The sequence below is a fragment of the Oreochromis niloticus genome, linkage group LG2 (genome assembly GCF_001858045.2).
Source record: "Oreochromis niloticus isolate F11D_XX linkage group LG2, O_niloticus_UMD_NMBU, whole genome shotgun sequence".
In the NCBI taxonomy this organism is placed as follows: domain Eukaryota; kingdom Metazoa; phylum Chordata; class Actinopteri; order Cichliformes; family Cichlidae; genus Oreochromis; species Oreochromis niloticus.
This window is the reverse complement of record NC_031966.2, coordinates 12540549-12561838: the sequence shown is the minus strand read 5'-3', so window position 1 is coordinate 12561838 and position 21290 is coordinate 12540549. Positions and strand designations below refer to the sequence as shown.

Below are 21290 nucleotides of genomic sequence, written 5' to 3'. Positions count from 1 at the left end.
ATAAATGTTATATCTACTGTTGGAGATTCTATGTGATTTTACTGTTTAATCTGCTGTTGAGTGTAGATAATGTGTAAACAGACACGACTGTTCTTTTAATGTTTTGTGCTCTGCGTGTTGTTTCTAAGCTTAATTCCTGGTTGTTTTGTGGCGAGTAGCAAACTGGCCTGTTGTTTGTTGCCTTTGGTTTGCTGTCTAAATCCTCATTGTTCCCTGTGGTGCAGTTTCTGTCATTGTGTAGTCCTCCTCATATCTCAGTCTGTCAGAAGACCTTTATATATATAGAGAGAGAGAGAGAGAGAGCGAGAGAGAGCCTTCTATTTATCCAGTATCTAAAGTCTCCAGAGGCATGGCCTCCCACCTGAACACACACATATAAGAAGTACATTTCTTCCTCTCAGAAAGCAAAGTGTAATGTTTGTTGTTTGATTGGTGATGCTGTTGCTCGCTGTAGTACAGCTGAGTGAAGGTGAAGTGGAAGAGTCTATTGCCACTTTTCTATTTTATGCACTCTCTCCCCTCCCTGCCTCCATTTCAGCATGTCTTGCTGCCTCCGTCGCCACAGCAACTGAAGGCCCTAGAGGGTGTGTAGCGGGCTGGATGGGTAGATGAGTGGGTGGGTGCAGGGGGCTCGTGCTCACCCAGTTGCCATGGCTATTCCAGCTGAGTGACAGTGTGACATCATTGCTGCCAGTCTGTGTTCCTGCAGTGAGCCCCCTGTGAATGCTTTCGCCTCTCCGGAGAAGCAATGCTACTGTTTCCTCTCTTTCCATATTTTATTCTCACACTCGGGAGGAAGTGCTGCCGTCTCTCCACCCAGGAAATGGCTTTCCTTTTTCCGTTTCTATGCCAACAAGCTCCAGCCATGGTCTGGTGCTGAAGTAAGGGATAATGGCATTATTCCACTGTGCTCTTCTCTACCAACCAATTCTTCATCCCTCCGTTTCCCTCTACCTCTTTCTACCTTTTGGACTTATCGCCTTCCTCCCACTTCTCAGCTGTGTATCACCTTTTATCTCTCCTTGGACATTGCTTTTCATCCATCTTCCTCATTTTTATTTAATCATCCATCCATTTCCCTCTTCTATCTCTCTATCAGAGCTGGGGTGTTGTAAGTCCTCCAGATGAGCACAGCCATAGTGGCTGCTCTGACAGCATCACTCTCAGGCAGGGAGGAGGTCCTTATCCCCCACCCCCCTTCCTCTTCTTCCTCCTCCACCACCACCTCCTCCCTCCCCCTCCTCCACCACCACTGACACACATACACACATCCCCCTGCTCCCGTTACAAACAAACCGCTGGGTTTAACGTACAGTACCTCGGCGGAGGCTGCAGGCGTGTCGGTCTTCAAATAATCTAATGGTGCATAAAGGCGTGTGTGTGTGTGTGTGTGTTTTCGCGTGTGTCGCTTTACTTTCGCGAGAGGGAGGGAGAAGGAGGTAGAGAGGGAAGGAAGGCGGAGGGAGCAAACGTGAGTGAAAGTGTTGTCAGCCATTTTTCTCATCTTTTTCCCCTGTTTCTGCTTTCTTATCGGCGAACCGCTGCTCTCCGGTCGGAGATGTGATTGTCAAGTGCGCGGAGAGAAGACGCTGGCTGTTTTTCTTCGCTTGGATAAAAGGATTTTTTCCCCCTCTGTCCTCCTCCTCCTTTTCGGTGATTTTAAGATATTTCTGTTGGAAGAAGCGGGGTGGCTGGAATAAACGCAGAAGGTGGTGTCGGTTTGGAGTGTCAAATCAGGCCAAGGAACAGCGGATACTCCCAAAACTGACAAGCCGCCGCCGCCGCCTCCTTCCAGGGAGACGGCGCAGCTGAGGGAGGGGAAAGGGCAGGTGGCTTTGGATGAAAATGAGGGTCTATGCTGTAGCATAGAGCAGGTCCGGGATGTTAGATTTTAGCCCGGTGAACATTTTTTCATTATGAAACCATTAGCAGCATCAGACAGCAATGGAGTCCCGAGCCAGCAAGATAAAACCCCGGTAAGTAGCCTATCGACTTGCAGCGTTTTTTCTCCATCTTTTTTCTGTCTCTCGCCCTCATTTATGACCCCGTAGATATGATTACCGGCCGTATAATGGATGTGCATCAGATTTCTATCGAGCCTGCACAAGATGAATGAACGCAGGGCAGACCAAGGACGCATCAGAAACCCGAATCACAAGCTGATTATTGCCCCGTCGAGCCTCCGATGTGTGTCAGTGTGTTGTACTAGAAACGGCCGCCATGTGCTTGCTGTCACTGACGCGCGCAGACACGCGCACAACTGCGTGAATCTTACATTATCGATCTCCCAGGTCTAGGGCATTAGAATAAAACATTCTAAAAATAAAAAATCAGAGCGAGCTCAGTAATGGTTCAGTGCCACGTTGCACCCACGAAGGCTCTTGAACAGTAGCCCTTATTTTCCTGTGGTCAAACACGAACACATCGTTGCAGATGTAGCCTGTGTCTGTGTTTTAATGACCGACACATCTTCCTCATCGCGTTTAACGACGCAGTGAAATGAAGAATAATCGTAAGTCGCAAAAGTGAAATTAGCTTTGCCAGGTATTATTTGCATCGGAGATGCAAGCAGTGAATCCTGAATCCCGGGTGTAATTTTTTTTTCCTTTTCTGGGAGGTGATGTCATGTGTTCAGAGAGCTCCCCTAAATTCAGTTAGCCCACCTTTTAGGCTCCAGGAGCTGTTACAGCCGGGTCGCATTACAGAGACTGATGCACGATGAGTTATTTTAAAGCATAAAATGGTTAATTCAGCCCGAGAACACTCAGAAATGATGTTGGGTGTTTTTAGTCGGGTTTCCCCCCCCCCTCTCTCTCTCCCTCCCTTATTACCTCGCTGAAGTTGCTTCTAATTTGAACCACCGGCTTCTTGCTAGGTGCGCTGTCCGTGGTGCTGGAAGCAGCCGGCAGCTCCAGCAGACACTGGAGGCCTGAGCTGTTCTGCACTTGAGGGAGGAACAGATCGACTGTCAGCACCGCTGGCATCACTCACGCATCGCGACCGCACACATCCATTCACACACATACAGAGACAGGGCCGTAAATCACACTGATGGACGTTTCCTGGTTTGCAGAGCACAGATGCTTAACGAAAAATCACCTTAATATTCCTATAATAGACATGGACGTGTCACCATAGATGAGATGGCTCATTCCTTTCCTCACAGTTTATGCTGCTTCCCTCAGGGACGCCTGTAGGTGACCAAGGCCCCTAACACTAACCCCCCAAATGTGGCATATTAAACATCATCTTTTTTTCCCCAATTGCAACTATCCATAAAGAAGATGCGATATCTGCAGATCTTTAAAGCTTATGTCATTTTGAAGTCTTACCTACAGCTACACTGTCATTTTAATAGGATATAAGCCATTAAAATGCATACATAGTATGGCACCTTATGGCTGCTGTGCCTTTTAGCACTTTTCCATATTTTAATGATTGGCACATATATTTAGACCTATACTCTTTTTTTTTTTTCTTCTTTTTTTCTTTTTTTTTTTTTTTTTAAATCTCTCCAAATAAACTTGTTCATTGTCACTTCAGTCATTGCATATAAATTAATTTTGAGAGAATACATTGACTAGTTTCCCAGAAATCTAGCAGACACCACAGAGCAGAAAAAGAGTGCTTTACACACTTCTGATCTTAAATCATTTATTATAGGATTACTGTAATCACTGTTAATGAGGAAGGGGCCAAACAGCTGTCAAGTAGCACATAATTCTAATTAAAGCATTGTTGCTGGCAGGATAGAAGAATTTCAAGTGCCAAAACATGTTTAGAGTCTGGAGCGCATCGCACGCACTTGTCTAACTGAAAAGTTAGACAAATTATACAGACAATTCAGTAAGTTAACAAAACGGCAAGAATGGAAAATTACAGAAAGTAGACTGCAGTAATCGTGATCATCTTCATCATCTATATCTTACTTTTTTCCTTCCAATTTTCAGACTAATTAATGTTAATTTAATTGTGCTCATTTTCACAGGCTCTGTAAAGATCTTTAGCTTTGGTATCAAACTTGCCCTTATCTCTTCTTACTGTCTTGCCCCCTTCTTTGACTTTTGTTTTCTTATGTTCTTTGCATACAAATGAAGGCTTGTGTAAATAGTTCCTTATCCCAGCAGGAAACCCACCATGGGTAGAGTCAATAAAAGCCACTAGATCTTATTACAGCAATCACACTATCATCACCATTGCTTATCTTTTCCCATGAAAACGTTTGGTTTAATTTATCTTTATTGCAACAAGATACATGCTAACTAATAGTTCATGTTGAATTCTTGAGTTTTGAAGAGGCTTTATGACTGGATCTGTTGGTAATGGAAGAATAGCATTTCTTATTCTCAAAATTGAGAGAAAAAATTGATTTCCACAGATTGAAGAGCAATATCCAAACGTTTTGTCAGATAATACTTTGTGCCTTTATTCATCTTCATTGTCAATAAAAATTAAAAAAAAAAAAGTTTGGGGTCTTTTTAGTTTGTTACTTTTTGTAAAGAAAAAACATTTTTTTAGAAGTGTAATATTGCACTTCTGCATAAAAACTTGTCAGTGTTTCACATTTGGTATAAAAATGACTCCAATGACAATATAGTGGATTGCCTCATTGTAGGTAATCTTTTCTCCCTGTCTAACTGCTGACTTGTGTGTTACTGACTGGTGGAGCTGTATCTGGGGAAGGGAAAGCCCAGAGAGCATATCAAACCCATTTAATCGGACACCCTGCCCAAAGGATTTTAATCTCTTGATCCGCGAGGCTCAGGAAAGCGAGAAGCTGCCACTATGGTCAGGGAAAACTCTGGGATGTACCTGTTGCCTCTTAGGCATCCAGGTTGTCTATTTTTCCATTTTGTAACAAGCAGAGAAAGTTTTAAACCCCATGTGAAATGTATAAAGGAGCAGCACAGCTTCAAGCTATTTCACTGGCAGAAAATCAGAAATGAATCATAAAAAAATCCCTCTGTTTTTTGTCCAAAATTTAAACCCAACCACTGAAATTTGTTTTTAGTGGAAGTTAAAAGCTGCATTTTTCATTGTGGCAGACTGGTGACCCTCTAGAACGGAAGTCTAGTGTAGCAGCAGTGATTCACTCCCAGCATATAAAGGCAGTAAAGAGATTGAGAGCCAGCCAGGGTTTCCACCCAGCAATCTAGGTCATTAGGTCTGCAGTGTAATTTAAGGAGCACCACATCTGCTCACATGTAGGCAGAGTTCAGTGTTGTGGCTCGAGCATTAGAGCGATGCTTAATCCTCCTGTGACAGCTGATTGTACGTATTTTCGGCTCGCGCTTCTGCAGAGTTCACTTCGTTTGTTTGCCAGAGAACAGTGAATGTGGAGCACAGAAAGCCCTATATACAGTAAGGTAGGAGAATGGAGACACATTCACACTGTGGCTGATGTTTATTGTCACTAATATATACCAATTTAATCAACAATGTTTTCGTATGGATTGTGCAAATCCATTGGGGTTAACAACCCATGTATGTACAATACCGTATCATCATGCTACTGATTGAAAATACTTAATGAGTCAGAGTCATTATTGTTGCTCTGTCATCCATCTTGGCCCAGTCTCGTGGATGCCGTTGGGCCAAATAAGTCGATGGATCACATGCTTATGGACTGCATGGACCCTGGGTTATTGACTGACAGACGGCTGACCTAAATGAGTGTAGAGAAAGGATTAAGTGTTTATTATCCTTTCCCTTTATCCTGCTTTCTGGTCCTCCCTTTATCTCTGGGTCTTTCCAGGGGGAGGGGCTTATGGTGTTCCCTTGTTTTTTAAGTGTATTATTTTTTTATATATATATTTTTTAAATTCGGTTATTATTTATTTTTGAAGGAGGAGGTGAGACTTTTTTGCCTGGTTGTGGAAACCAGTTGAGATAATCATAGCGACAAACCCAACATGGCCATTTTTGTTTGTACTCACAGTAATGACAATATTCACTTAACCTCTGTGCACTCTCCCCTAACTGAATGTTAAAAATATTTCTGACTTAATTGTTTACTTGTTATGTTCTTTGTATGTGGTGTTTTAGATGCAGATTTTTTTATTATCTTTTAATATTCTCTATTTGTAAAGGTGTTTTGATTTTTCTGTGTTTCTGTTACTATAACAAAGCCCAGAATGGAAAAAGGCACACCCAGAATGCATCAGAGCCCTTTCAACTAGTTTCTCGTTTGTCTGTGGTGCTCAGCCCTAAGTCTGTTCATTTTTCCTCCAAACTGTCTTCAAAAAGGCAGACATTTTTAATATTCCTGTTAATCATAATGGAGCATATAAGAGCAACAATGTACCTCACTGGTGTGTATTTGAGGCCAAGCTTTCCTCGCTTCCAGCTTCGCTGTAATCCCAGAGTACAAATTTCCTTTGGGATAAAAGTGACGTTGATGGCAGGCCTCAAGGCCACATCACTCTAGCGAAAAATGTCTAAGCTTAAAGATAAATTGCTAGAGCTCCAACATAACCTTATGTCTGAAATTTTATTGCAACACTGACATATTATGCCATAAAAGTCATCAAAAGGAAATGTGATGAGGCTTTATCACTGCAAATACAAACAGACAAAAGCGATTCATCAGATAATATTTGTTCAGTAATATTGTGGTAGTCAGCTGGAGGCACTCAGGGTGAAGTCAACCAGACGAGGGGGTGAAAAAAAGCAGCCCGAGGCGGGATAGAGAGCGACTAGGCCCTCCGGTCGACCATTTTGGTTGGTGCAGCCAGCCAGATAATTAATCGTGATGGCAATCTTTGACACAGTGTAATCACATCACACCTCAGTGCCACAGGAGCAGCACTGTCTGGCTCTTGGTCTCTTGTCGCTGACACATAAAGGCGCTTTGTGAATTGATATGTCTCAGATTCAAGTTTTTCGTTCACAAAGGTCTCCAAATAACTTCAAAATCAGTTCAGTGCACCAACACATTCAAGCCCTTCAGTTTTATTGCGACTCTGCCTCATGAATGTTAAGAAGTCTTTTAGTCAAAACTAGTTTCTTCTATCTATCACACAACGATCATTCTGGCAGCAAAACACTTCCCTTCCATTCTCCAAAACTCTTTAATTAAGCCGTAATGCAGATGAGCACTTCAGGAGCTGTGACGATGGACGTTTTCATTGAGTATATTCAAGAGCAGATGATGGCTCAGACCTATTTACTTGCAAATGAAGATCCCAAGATGCATTTCTATCCAATCTATTCCATTTGTCATCCAAGTGGGACTTCAAGGCTGATTTCCAAAATAATCTGAGGCAGAGGTGTTATTTGCATCCCAAAGTGGTGGATGATGTTGATACCCAGACTTCTGAATTTCAGAGATGAGTTAACCTTTCATAGCTTAGAAATGAAGAGATGAAAGCCTTGCTGGTCCTTGCAGTGTGTCCAGTGTCACCTCTACATCAGGATCTGTTAAAGCAAAGTTGTTTTTTTTCTTTGACATTTCAAAGTCTCGCCCTATTTCATCACCATTTATCAAAGCTGAGTTAAAAACATTTTTTACTGTCAAGTGAGGAAACATTTGGGGGGAAAAATCACTGAACATAAATTACATTTAAAATCTTGTTTACTATCAAAATTTAAAACTCCAAACCCAATCTGAAGATGTTTAGATTTGCCTCTGATTTCCTGACTGGAGCAGACTAGCTAAATCGGCCCACTTTGACTTTTTTTGGTTTAAAAATCTAATATTAATGCTATGCCACAGCAAGAAGTGGAGTTGAAACGTGGCCCAAAGCTAACAGTCTCCCTGCAGAGTATCCAATGTATATTGGTAAATAAAACATTTAGCCATCAAATATTCAAGTCTATAGACACCATGAACCAGTTTATGCTGTTTGATTAAATCCATAATTCACAACTCTGAAATTCTAGTCAGATTTGATGAGTGCGATTCAAACACGTTTCATTTATTTCATTTGACATCTACAGATGTGGAATTAAACAAATGTTAGCTATGTTCTAAGGGCTTCAGGTGGTCTATAATCAATGAGTATATCATACCTTTTAACAACTGATCCATCAGGTTGGATTTTAAATGCATAGGACAGAAGTTGAACACTAATTATGTCAGTGTAATTATTATTTTCTGAGCTAATACCTGAATTATTTTATCGACAGAATTACGGAAACTTGCAGAAAAACTTTCAATAAATGGATCAAGACTTTAAAGTCAGGACATTAAATTGATAAGTTTAGGCCTTAAATCATTACCAATTATGGAAATTTGTGCTGCTGTGTTTGCTGTTGACTGTCTCCACTCTAACACCACACATACAGAAAACCATACAGCATCTGCGGACTTCAAATAAACCTCTGAGTTGTAGTAGTTCTAACTGCTTCTTATTTTTAATTCATCTTCCTCCTAAAACTTGAGCAGTGGGAGGATTTCTGATGTATTTTACTACATTTTGGGGTCATTTCCATAGAGAAGCGGGTTGGCTCATTTACAATGTGGCTAATTACAGCTGGGCTTTCTAGCACTTTATACTGTATGAATTACTCAGAGGGGTTTCCCCCATTACTGCCTGGTATCCATTTAGTTTACTCAAGTTCGTAGTACCTTAATGAGGGTGTTTTCTTCATGTATGCAAGGCTTGTTTGTTTTTTGCTGGTCTCAGGAAAGGAGCTCCTTTGCTGTATTTAAAACAATGATTATCTTATTATTTAATCCCGAGTTTCAACTCCCTTTCAATTTTGTAACCTTTTTTCTTACATGTGTTTGTCTAATAGGTGTAGTATTCTCCTAAAGTAAACCAAAGGATTTCGAAAACGAGACAAACTTTAAAACTAAATATTTTTGACACATTCTGTAAATGTTGGGTTACTTAATTAAAATCTTTTTTGCGCTACCTTTCCTTTACACAAAATGTATTATTAAAGCAAAGCTGAGCTCTTGTTTAAGCTCTGATTAATATTTTTCTTGTGAAATAACTGCTGTGCTATGAAGAAGATGATAAACCTTTTCAATCATTGATGGGAACAAATTGAATGTTTTTCAGACTGCCTTCCAATTAAAATTAAAGTGGATACATTATTGTTTTACAGCAGAGAGTCTGTCTTTGCTTATTATCAAATGAAGTGGGGAAACATAATTAGGAAGAAAGAAGAAAAGAAATGAAGAAATAGAATAAAAGCTAAACAGCCTATTTTTAGACACACATGCTGCTAAGTCTGTATCCAATGTTTGGCAATCAGCACGAGTGTTGGTGTGAATGACCAATAGCGGTTGCTGGGCTGGCTGATACTGACCATCTGTGTGTATGTTGTGTGTGTATGTGCAGCTCCCCGCAGACTTCAGCAGACTTCACCTGGCCGACGGCTTACACCCACAGGTGACCCACGTCTCCTCAAGCCACTCAGGATGTAGTATCACCAGTGACTCCGGAAGCAGCAGCCTGTCAGACATTTACCAGGTAAGTCCTCCCATCACTGGTGCTGGATCCCCAGCTTGGAGTCCCTTGGATAGCTAAGTAGGTGCATGGTAGTTTAACTAGTGAATGCAGCCATAGCTAAGCAAGAGGAAATCATAAAGATGCTAAAACATTTCTCAGTCTAGCTAGGGCCTTTTTTGGAATTACTGGCAAAAGTTAGATAAGAAGAGCATTACCACTCATGAGCATGCCATAAATATGAAGCTACAGCCAGTTAGCTTACCTGACTGCAGCCACATAGACTTAATAAATAAGATGGATGACATTTCCATGTCTCAAAAGTGGACAATTTTAATATTTGCCTTCTTTCCAAAGATCAGCTGGGGGTGGTGACTGTTGCAAACAGAAATCTGATTATATAGAAGTCTATGAAAGTCTACTTTTCACTTGATTTATGGCTTAGGTTAGCATTTTGTTAATCAGATAAAAGTCTGTCTCCAGTTTCAAATCATATTTAATACAGTATCATGTTCATTTTGTGGATTACTTTACATCTAAAGTAAACAATAAATCAAGCTGGGGATACTTGCGATTGGCAAACCACTACCATATAAACATGTCGTTTCATTGTGTCTGGTTTCTCAGTCACTGATGTGAACATAAACAAATAGCAATGACCAAAATTTTCACTTTGAGACTCCATCACAGTGGCAAGGTCCATCTTTTATATTCAGTCTGTGTGGCAATAATAAACAAAATGTATAATGCATCAACTATTAAGCATTAAAAGTGTAGCTGTTCCCATCTGATCGGGACTGAGTTTGTTTCCTCTCCTTTGCAGTGTTTGTATTAACCTGACTAGTTTTCTGTTCACCTCATTAGACGAGGGAGACTTATCGGTTGTTTTCCTGCAGTTTAAATTAACAATTACTCATTGAGCTGGTTTGTTTCGGCATAACCTCGTGATGAATTGTAAATAATGAGAAAAGACATTGATTTGCATGATTTGGGGTATGTATATATATATATAGATATATAGATATATAGATATGCTTCAGTGATCTAACATGTAACATAGCATTTAAAATCTGTGATATAGAACAAACTTTGACCTCATCTGAGACAAGTCTGAAAAAATGTTGGAAAGAACATGCTTTTTGTGAAATGACTATACCTCTGGGAATATGCATTAGTCTCATTAAGGAGGACTAATTTTCTTTGGAAGAATTTAAAGCATTTTCTGCCAGACATGTTATAAGACACTAATGGGAGACTTTTGCTACGCAGCGGGGGATGAGCAGACAGGCTGGTGGCTGCAAGCAGGTGGTCCAACCTACATCCTGACTCCAGCTCTGCCTTTCATCACCTCAAAGCAGAAGTACAGGACTCCCACAAAGCTGTGATATACAGTCTCATGTAATGAGGGCACTTGATGAGCATTTTTGTGCTAAAATACTAGCACCTGTAGGCCTCACATAATTTGTTTTGTGGTGTTGAGATATGTATAACTTGATGAAGGATGGGCTGAGGGAGCCCATCCTTCATCAAGGCCAATGGTTAATTTAGCAGTTTATAAATAATGTTATCAAGATCTGCACCAAAATTGATTGGTTTGCTTGCAGTCCAACCCCCATCCACCCACCCTCACCGAGCCTTTTCAATTCTGCTTGGTAGTTATGAAAACATAATCAAAGTTAAACATTTGAACCCTTAAAACCCAATTCAAGTATGTGCACTCAACTGATTGTGGACGTGCCCCAAACTCTGCAACTAATCCGCTTAGCATAGCACACCCACCCCATTGGCTCCTAATTCTGTCACCTGCTGTGTGTCTGTAAATGTGTGTTATGTTTGTAAGCAGGGTTGTGGCTGTGCTGTTTGGTATAGTCAGACCTTCGACTGACTGGGGTTGGTATGCATCAGGGCACTTATTCAGTATGCTGAATACAAACCGTCTAATTGCATATGAGGGGTGTGTTATTGTGGAGCTCTGTGTGTGTATGTGTATATGTTTTGACCATGCTGTGGCTGGCTGGGGCAGGTTGAACAGGCTCTACTGTCCCCAGTCTGTGATCCTGGTCTTAGCACCATCTGCTAGCAGCTCTGTGGCGGCCTCTTGATTTTTTTTTTTTTTTCCCTCTCTGTCTCTTTCTCCTCTCACTGAATCACAGACACTGTTTTGTTTTTTTTATTCAGCCTCTATAATGTTTGGTTCAACCTTTACTCTGCTGTTTGTAACTTTGGCTCAGAATACTGTATTTAAATTCCTTAACTTCGATACTTATATGCTTCATACGTGCTTCCTCTGTTTTAACTGTTTCAACAATCAAAATGCTTCAGATACCCAAGAGTCAAAGTTTGGCTCTATTCTGTATTTCACTGTGTTATATTTGGACTGTTAGTTGGACACATCAGGCTATTAGAACCTGTCTCCTTTGGCTTAAGAAACTTGTATTTTCTGGCACTTTACAGGCACAAGGGTTAATCAATCGGTCAATCAAGAGGATAATCTTGAGATTACTCAGTTCTGAATTTCTGGGATGTCTGTCAATCAGGCTTGAACAGACACATTCCGTGGATGCTCCATCGGATTGTGATTTGGGAAGCTGTGGTTTGGAAGCGCTTTTGAAGCTTTTGGATTTTTATTTTTTTGTGTGCTTCTGTTGAAGTTCTTGAACACTTTATGCTCTCCATCTTCTCCTAATCATTTCCTGGCTTAAGTGGAAATTGTTATATAAAGTGGTTGATGGGCTTTTTTTTTGCTATCCAGGCTACAAGATTCTCCTCATTTTTATCACAAACTTTTAGAAAATTAACACGATGCACACATGGCTTGGAATAGCCTTTAATGTGGACAGAAAACATTGAAATTCTAACCATGAGTGCGCAGCATGATTCCTAAGACTGTTGGTTTATGCAACATTGCTTTTTTTTATTATTAGGTTAAGTTACACCCTGCATGTTTCAGAATAAAAAAACATTTTTAAATGTGCAGTACATCAGAAGCGAGCAATGTTTGCAGTGCTCACTGGTGCTGTTGTTGAATAAATGGATCAGAGGATACTTCATAATTTACACTTGAGATCATGTTAAGTTGATGTTGGTGAAATATGGTTGCGTTAAACATTATTTTACTGTATATATATTTTTGCTGAGCATACTGGAGTCTAGATTCTGCATGGAGCACTGAATAGTCGAACCACCAGGCTATTCCACTGCTATCGCCACGTAATTCCCACGTCACTGCCAACATGGCGCACTGTTTGTATCTGAATAAATCATGAAATTGGTCCTTCAGAAGGACTTTGAAAGCATTGATCCAAGAATAGCCCTAATGAAATATTAACAACACCTGACTTGCCCACTGATTCTTAATGCTTTCTGCACATCTATGGATTTCTGATACATGCATGGCATGAAAAAAGGGCCGTGCAAGAGCACAAAGGCAGCCGGGCCCTCTGTATTTAAATGCGATATGTAAGCATACACCCATGTTTGACAGCTGGCTATGAACTGATTGTTGTATATAACCTTGAGTTTCTAATGCTGTATTATGTGGGTTAAGTGTTGTGAACCTGTCTAGTGTTTTTAAAGTAGACTGGTCACATGATCCTCTGTAGTTTTATGCAAGAAGTTCCATTGTCAGTTACGAGCTTACATTCATTTTATTTAGGTTTTTTCCCCTCTGTCCTGTGTTCTGCTCCATACCTAATCTGTGACTCTTCACTTTCATCGTGTTTGCAGGCTCCACCCACCAGGGTGTGGACCAGTGATGCCCAAACGGCCATTCAGACACTGAATCATTAAAGAGCCCTTTGCACATGGCGTTTGAGGAGAAATGACATAGGGTTTCTGAGAGAGACCAAGCACAGGGAGACTGAGCATTAAAAAATTAGAAGCAGACTGACAGTCTGGGAGATGAAGATGCGTCTATCTCTGGGATTTTGCGGACAGTTTGCAAAGGCAACCTATTCTTCTCTTTCTGTTAAGAGGTTTGAGATTGAGAACCGTATTTGGGTAAGAGGGTTCACTGTTGGGAGGTAGAAGAGCCAATGTTTTGTTGCCTTTTTTTGTGACTGCTTTGACTTGCTCTTTGAGAGGTTTTCATGTTGTGTGAGTATGAAGCAGGCAATCTGGCCCCTCTGTCATTTATAGAAATACTTTCTTTGATGATAGCAGAAGAACTCCGCTGGTATCGCTCAGGCACAAGTAATTGCATTACGCTTGCTTCTCATCTTAGTTCATTTTCACGGCTTCGCACATATTTCATCTTGTGCTTTCAAAGAACAGGATCTGGCTGCGAGGCAGGCTGTGGCGTTTGCTGTGGGGGAGAAAAGAGGGGAGGAAAGTTGAGAGTTAATTAGCTTGTTACTATGCATAGCAGACTGTTTTGTATGCAGTGTTGACGCCTGTCTTTCTCCTACTGTACTGATTACCTCTTATCAGTTTCAAGAAATGGGTCAAATATGCACAATGGAATTTGTTTTTTTGTGTCACAGCTGAGTTTGTTTTTTTGTTTGTTTCCCCCCTTACTGTAAAATGACTTGCAATGTGCGTGTTTTGTGCTGCTTAAACTGAAAAAATATTTCACTGGCTGTTTACAATATGTTTACTCCGCCCCAGTTTGGACAGCTGATATGGGTGGGGATTTATTTTTCAAGCATTTATCTGATAATTCAAAGCTTTGCTTGTAACGAGCATGGAGGTCGGTCATTCAGTGTCTCGCTAGTAGACTCTCGAACTCGTTTGGCCTTGGGATGGCGGGATTGCTGATGTTGCATGGAGCCGCAGAGTCCCTGCTTGTGTTTATCATTGACTCATGGCTTACCTGTTGTTTCTTTCTAGGCCACAGAAAACGAACCAGGTGACATGGACCTGAGTGGCCTGCCAGAGACCGCTGTGGACTCTGAGGAGGACGACGATGAAGAGGACATCGAGCGAGCGTCCGACCCCCTCATGAGCCGGGACATTGTGCGGGATTGTCTGGAGAAGGACCCCATGGACCGGACCGACGATGACATAGGTGAGCACCCAACTACAGATTGAATTTCTTTGATCAGAATAGTCATGAAAATCAATAGCACTAGTGCAAATATTCAACCACGCAGTGTTTATTGTGAACAAATATCCTGCCTATTCTTGTGCATGCCTGAGAGTTCTATATTTGCAGACATCTTTAGAGCATAGTGTGAAAAATACCAATTTAAACAGAAGCGCATTGTCCCAATTTTAGATTAATTTATGCTTTATAAAAAGCCACTCCCTGCTTTCTTATTTAAATCGTCGCCATAAATTTACATTTGTCTCAAGTCTGTGCCTCTCTCGTACGATCGAGGCTTTCGAGTAATTCTCAAAGCTTCATCAGCCTTGCAGTATCATAACTCTTAAGGCTACGATTCTACTCAAATGAAAATGATAGGCATCGTTTAAAAAAAAAAAAAAAAAAGTGTGCACACTCAGCTTAGCTGCAGATGTGGACTTGGGGAGGATGATACATTGGTGGATGGCAAGAGAGTAAGAACAAGTGCCAACCCCTCCCCCACTTCACTTATCTCCCTGCTGTACCCCCTCCCCTTGCCAGCAGGCTTTTCTAGGTCACGCTGGCACATCCTCTCGCCTCACCTCTCCCTGCGCATTAAACTTTCAGTGCTTCCGCAGCTTCTCACACGACGCTGTTGCCATGCCAAGCCCAGGTCAACCAGTACACCACACTGCTGCTGGTTGGTAGATGGAGTATAGAGGGGTGTTTTCTTTCTGTGAGCATCAGTGTAGGTGTGCTGCAGAAAGTCCTGCACCTTGTATTAAACCTAGCATGGGCATCTAGCACTTGCATCCAATCACATATTCAATAATGAGAAACTATACATTGCACCAAATTCAGAATTCATTGTTTTCCAATCGTCATCATGAAATTTAGAGTTTTTTGGTCTACAGTAGTGAGAAAAAATTTCAAAGGTCTGTATAGAGTCCAGGAAAAAAAGGCGGGGGTGTAATTAGCAGCCAGGTGCTGCTAATCAGAGGCACTTGATTGACTGATCATCACCAAGTGTGAGCACCTCTGGAAAAGCAGAAATTTGGGTTGTTTGGTGGTCTGGAGGATTCAGGTGTGTGTTAACACAATTTTCCAGGGAATGAACATCTCTGCAAATTCGCCCGAAGGTCAGAATGTGCTAAGTGAAACTGAAAAATTCTCAGACTATACAGGCCTCAGTTAACATAAGAAAAGTAAAGTTTGTGATTGTAAAAATACAAAAAGACTTAACAAGTATGGTTTGTTTGTTGCGAGGGGAAAACCTCTCGTTGCAACAAAAGCATGGCAGCACATCTAAGTTAGGTTAAAAGAAGCCAACAAACCTCGATGAACTAAAGAAATGTTGTAAAGACGAGTGGGCCAAAATTCCTCCACAATGTCTTAAGAGACTGGTAGTCATACAGAATAGGATGACTTCAAGTTACTGCTGCTGAAAGCAGTCCTACAAGCTACTGACTCATGAGGTGTGCTTAGTTTTTCACAGGCCTGCATGGAGTCATGGGAAAATGTATTGTTTTTGTTTTTCTCCCACATGATTCTATATTACATCCTCTTTCATCTGTTGTTTCATAATACCAGTCATGCTAGCCATCATATGACATTTGGAACCTGTTTTTGTTTATGCGTATAGATGTGGGGGGTTTCTGCCGGGTTAAATAGTTATGTGGTTCTTAGAATATAAGTTAATTAAAATCTTACAAATGTAAAAGTTGAAAATATTAGAAGACATGTGGACAAATTTAATTGATTACTTTATGCTAACAATAAAATATTCACATAAAGACCTGTTAAAAGCACATTGTGAAGGATGTACATCTCTGTTCATGGCTGGATGGAGATGTGTGGGGACATTCGCCTGTAAGCCTGATCCTCCCTGACAGCACACCCACTATGATTTCACTTCTGGTTCATTGTCTCCAATACCTCCCTTAAGTCGCACAGAGGTCGTTGAGTGAATTGTCAGCAGTTTTCCTGGCTTGCCTTAAAGTTTTTATCAATAGAATTGATATTTGGCTTTGTCTTGTCCACATAATGATTTCTCCGTTGGCTTGATATAATTGTGGTGATGATCCATTTTGATGCTGGATTGAGGGCAGTGCAGAGCTGCCAGGTGCACGCTACGCTGCCCGCCCTCTTTCTCTCCTCCAAGTGTCTCTTTGATGCCTTTCCTAAACTCCTCTGCTGTCTCTCCTTTGTTCCTCTCGCAGAGCAATTACTAGAGTTCATGCATCAACTGCCAGCATTTGCCAACATGACCATGTCAGTGAGGAGGGAACTCTGCGCTGTCATGGTTTTCGCTGTGGTCGAACGCGCCGGCACCATCGTTCTCAATGATGGAGAAGAGGTGTGTGTTGGTGCATACTCATGCACACGTAAATCCTGTCTTGTGACTGTTAAATTTAATTCATATATGTGTGCGCGCGTGCATGTGTGTGGGAACTGAACCTTAGTCTCACCTCTTCACACCAATGAATCTTTCTTCGTCCATTTGATATTTTTTTCTGCTCTATTAAACGTGAATGGTGGGCATTGCTTATCGGTGGCCCAAAGCAGGCCCCAGTTATTTCATCTCTCTGTTCAGGACGCTGTTTCAGTGGCAGTTTGCTTTTTTCGCTGTAATACATCCATACAATAGGATGCCTTTAAGGCCTAGCCACATTAATAAATGTCCAGTCATAAATAATTTAAGGTTCATTGAGTGCATTGTTGCTGTCAGGGTTAAAGAAACCACAATGGCAGCTTTTCAGGAAATCCTGAAAATACCCTTATTTTTATTGTTATTAAATCTTCAAACAAATGTGCCCCTACTAACAATACTTTGAAACTCCTTTTTTCTTATTTAAGTCTTGCTTTTTTCTGGGCAGCACCAACAGCCTCTTGCTTTTTCTGTATTCCTCTGAGGAAAATAAGAAACCATCTGTTAGTGCAACAGTCCCCTTGTAGTTGCTACATATGGTTCTTTTTGATAAATAACTTTGACTCATTAAAGGACACCAGCTGTTGGGAATGTTACTATACTGACGTTAATCTGACGTGTGAAGATGTTAGTGTATTAGTTTTCTGTTTTCTTTATTTCTTTTTTCTTTATTTCTTTTTGGTCTGACCTCTGTGATTGTGTTTTATGGCTCCAGCTGGACTCATGGTCGGTGATCCTGAACGGTTCGGTGGAGGTGACGTACCCTGACAGTCGGACAGAAATCCTGTGCATGGGAAATAGTTTTGGGGTGTCACCAACCATGGAGAAAGAATACATGAAAGGTGTCATGAAGACCAAAGTAGACGACTGCCAGGTAAGAGCCTCACCTTAAATACTCCTGCTCTAGGTGTTCGTCCAATCTATTGCTTGGGTTTACAGGTCAGTTTCTTCTGCATTATTTCCATGTGAAAAACATGGGTACAAACCCTGCCATGTTCAGTTTTTAAATCCCACTGTGACCCACTTGTGCTGAAAGTGTTTGCACTCATGACACCAAAAGTTGCTGCGGGCCATAGCATCCCTTTAAACGTGTGGAGCAGCTATTATGAAAGAAAATAGGCCAGCTCATGAAAAGAGTAAGATCATAAGATTTTTCTTCCAACTCTGAGCTAAAGTCGGTGGCTGGGGTGTAAAAAAATTGTTCCCATTAATTAGTGAGTATCTTATTTTTATGTATTCATTTGGTTGCTATGCCATCAGATCTTATAGGTTATATTACTTTAACACTTTATCTTCCAGTTATTGCGTTTGAATACTATTAAGCATATATAATTAATGTAAATTTACAAGTTTCTTTCAGTCACCCACTAATTTGAGTTTCTCTGTTGTGTCCAGTTTGTGTGTATAGCCCAGCAGGACTACTGCTGCATCCTCAACCAGGTGGAGAAGAACATGCAGAAGGTTGAGGAGGAAGGAGAAATTGTTATGGTTAAGGAACACCGTGAACTAGACCGCACCGGCACCAGGAAAGGACACATTGTCATCAAGGTAACCGTTAAAAATCAATTAATCTATGCTTCTTTAAACCCCATAATCTCAAAAAAGAAGTCCATTAGAAGATGGCCTTATTTCACATTTGATTTATGACCTCAGTAAACACAGTGAGCCGTATGTACTTGATGCTAGTTTTAAGGCTTTTTAATAAAGCAGGAGTGCCATCTAGTATATGGTTCCATATAGAGTAAAGCAGGCTAGCATTTCAAGTGTGTCTCCGTCACTGACAAGTTGCAGTCATCTTAAGGATCTGCCACTCACTTGTAATGTCTTTCTGTTAAACATCAGGGCACACCAGAGCGTCTCACCATGCACCTCGTAGAGGAGCACTCAGTGGTGGACCCTACATACATCGAGGACTTCCTGTTGACCTACAGGACCTTCCTCTCAAGCCCCATGGTCGTGGGCAAGAAGCTCCTGGAGTGGTTCCACGACCCAAGTCTCAGGGACAAGGTATGATCAGCAGGACTCTGGTATATCTGTTCAGATACACTTAAGGCAGCCAGACTTTGTACATTTACTCACAGACATTGTGTAAATTTATCTTGTTTCACAGAATTCTGAAAGACTTGAATGTCCTTTAGACATTTTGGATTCACATACATAAAATCCTCAGACATACTTGACCTTTGAACTTGTATTTAATTAGCTGTCAGTAGGTTTAGAGAATAAACAGTTCTACACTCATTCCTCATGAAACCTTTGGACATGACTGAATGTGGGTATAAAGCAAAATGTTCCATTTCTAATCAAGTGCATGTCGATCATGTGATCTCTCCAGGTTACACGGGTAGTCTTGCTGTGGGTAAACAATCACTTCAATGACTTTGAAGGTGACCCTGCCATGACTCGCTTTCTGGAAGAGTTTGAAAACAATCTGGAAAAAGAAGTAAGTGTAAAATATAAAGAGATGTGGAAAAAATGTTTAACTCAGGTTTCTAATTCATTTTCCTCATTGTGCTTCTTTAAGAAAATGTGTGGGCACCTAAGACTGTTAAACATAGCATGTGCTGCTAAAGCCAAGCCACGGCTGGTGACACTAACCAAGCCGTCCAGGGACTCTCCACTGGCATTCAGCCTTCTCGGAGGTCAGGAGAAAGGTTTCCGCATCTTCATCGATGCTGTGGAGCCTGGAAGCAAAGCAGCAGAAGCTGGCCTTAAGCGTGGAGATCAAGTGAGTTGGTTCTTCCACCATTATTACTGTAAAGAGATTTCAGTCATTTTATTTACTTTTTTCCCCCTGTTCCCTCTTCTAACGTCCTTTTTGACACCAACATCATGCACTTTAGATTTTGAGCAGAACATTTCCTGGTAGTGCCGTTTTTATTCAAAGCTTATTTAGCTGCAGAACACTTTTTCTCTGTAGGCTACAGCTGTGCAGACTAGCACTTTAAATTTCCTGTTGAAGTAAATTTTTGTTGTGAAATTGGTTTTACATTTTGCTCTAACTAGCATTAAAAGGCCTCTTTTGAAAAGTCTCAAATTGAACTTGCCAGTAGCTGTGGGCACCCTGTGTTGGCTTTTTTTCCTCACAACTTGACTGCTCAACTATTTTCACACTCTGCAGTCCTTCGGGCTTTAAGCAAAGTCCCTTAATCCTTGAAACCATCTTGAGAGCGTCTGGATGTGAGTTAAGCCCTCTTGACTCCAAACATCCCCTGCAGCTGTTTCCTCAAAAGGAAGCAGAGAAACTGACATCCATAAGGAAACATTCTCTTTCTCTCATATTCTTCATACTTTCTTTTTTTAACAGCTGTAGTTAATGTCATCATTCACCCAGTACCTGCTCTTTCAGAGCTTTAGTATTAATCTCATTGGTTTTTATCATCTTCTCAGTAGTGAACTCGCTAATCGCTCCTGATCCTAAAAGAGTAGTTTGACTTTGAAAAAGTAAGCATTTACTGGCCTCACAAGAGCAGGTGATGGCCTGTATGTACATTACGGTTAAAGGTGACTTCCTCTTCTGCCAAAGAGGAAGTGGCAGCTCAGTTAGATGATCGCATTTAAATGCAAATATCCGGCACCTGTACAATGGTCAGGTTTTGAAAACAAAGACGGGGCTATTTGGAAATGAAAAGGGTCGTATTAATGTCAAAACCTTATGGTGATGATGTTTCCTGTAGAACATGCACGAGCTCGGGAGTTTAGGGCCTCTTTTTTTATCTAAAAGTTGCAGTTAAACTGCATAGTTCAGAGATTAATATCTGCAGTAATATAACACGACCAGCAGATTGGCCTGATGTGGTGATAACAGATGAGTTTTAGCACTTCCTGTGGTGAAGTCCTGTCAGAATTTAAAGGGCACTCTGTGGTCAAATGATGTTCTTGTGCCAGATATGATCATCAAACAGACCAGGAGGTTGGATTTTTAATCCACGTCCATAATTATGCATAAGGTGCTAATTTAGACATGATTCTTTTTCTAACAGGGAGCTGGCAGTGTGTTCAATTCATTATTTTTGCTCTTCTTGTTCTTAACAAAAGAATGCAAAAATGTCAAGGTCCCAGTTTTGGAGACGCATACGAGATGCCCACGACATAATTTTTGTGTTTCTTTATGGGTTAGAAAAACAGTAAGCTATTGACATCATCAGCTCATCTATTGTTTTTCTTCAGTCTGTTCTTAATAAGATGTATAACTCTTTAGTACTTTAAGTTGCTTAAAATTGTGCTGATGGCTTTCTCTGTCTCTCCTGCAGATCTTGGAGGTCAATGGACAGAATTTTGAGAATGTCCAGCTCAGCAAAGCCAATGAGATTCTGAAGAACAACACCCACTTGTCCATAACTGTGAAGACAAACCTTTTAGGTAAGGCATATTATAAGTTATGATAACTTGTCAAAATCCACCAAATGACTGGTGATCCTATTACGATTAGAACGAGAGTTATAGTTTTGTCAACAACAAT

The 21290-nt window shown here is 41.0% G+C and overlaps 1 protein-coding gene and 1 long non-coding RNA gene across 17 annotated transcripts in view; one reads left to right on the top strand and one right to left on the bottom strand.

Moving 5' to 3' along the window:
• The window catches only part of rapgef2b (Rap guanine nucleotide exchange factor 2b), a 108240-nt gene that overhangs the window by 73569 nt on the left and 13381 nt on the right, over window positions 1-21290 (top strand). For 12 of the 16 annotated variants that reach the window (XR_003221528.1, XR_003221529.1, XM_025910129.1 and 9 more), the window contains 9 exons: window positions 9291-9422; window positions 14226-14403; window positions 16620-16756; window positions 17544-17702; window positions 18224-18376; window positions 18671-18835; window positions 19164-19271; window positions 19353-19556; window positions 21082-21190. Coding sequence is in view for 14 of the 16 variants with exons in the window: in XM_025910129.1 (XP_025765914.1) it covers window positions 9291-9422; window positions 14226-14403; window positions 16620-16756; window positions 17544-17702; window positions 18224-18376; window positions 18671-18835; window positions 19164-19271; window positions 19353-19556; window positions 21082-21190 (1345 nt within the window). In the remaining 2 variants the exon portion in view is untranslated. Of the gene's footprint in view, window positions 1-1295; window positions 1977-9290; window positions 9423-14225; window positions 14404-15436; window positions 15540-16619; window positions 16757-17543; window positions 17703-18223; window positions 18377-18670; window positions 18836-19163; window positions 19272-19352; window positions 19557-21081; window positions 21191-21290 lie in introns of those variants that run through there. The other 4 variants (XM_025910131.1, XM_019363998.2, XM_025910125.1 and 1 more) reach the window with 4 other exon arrangements.
• Window positions 10018-14340, bottom strand: LOC112847772 (uncharacterized). Its single transcript, XR_003221538.1, has 2 exons — window positions 14209-14340; window positions 10018-13701 (listed from the first exon to the last, which is right to left on the bottom strand). It is a non-coding gene; the product is annotated as an uncharacterized LOC112847772 (long non-coding RNA).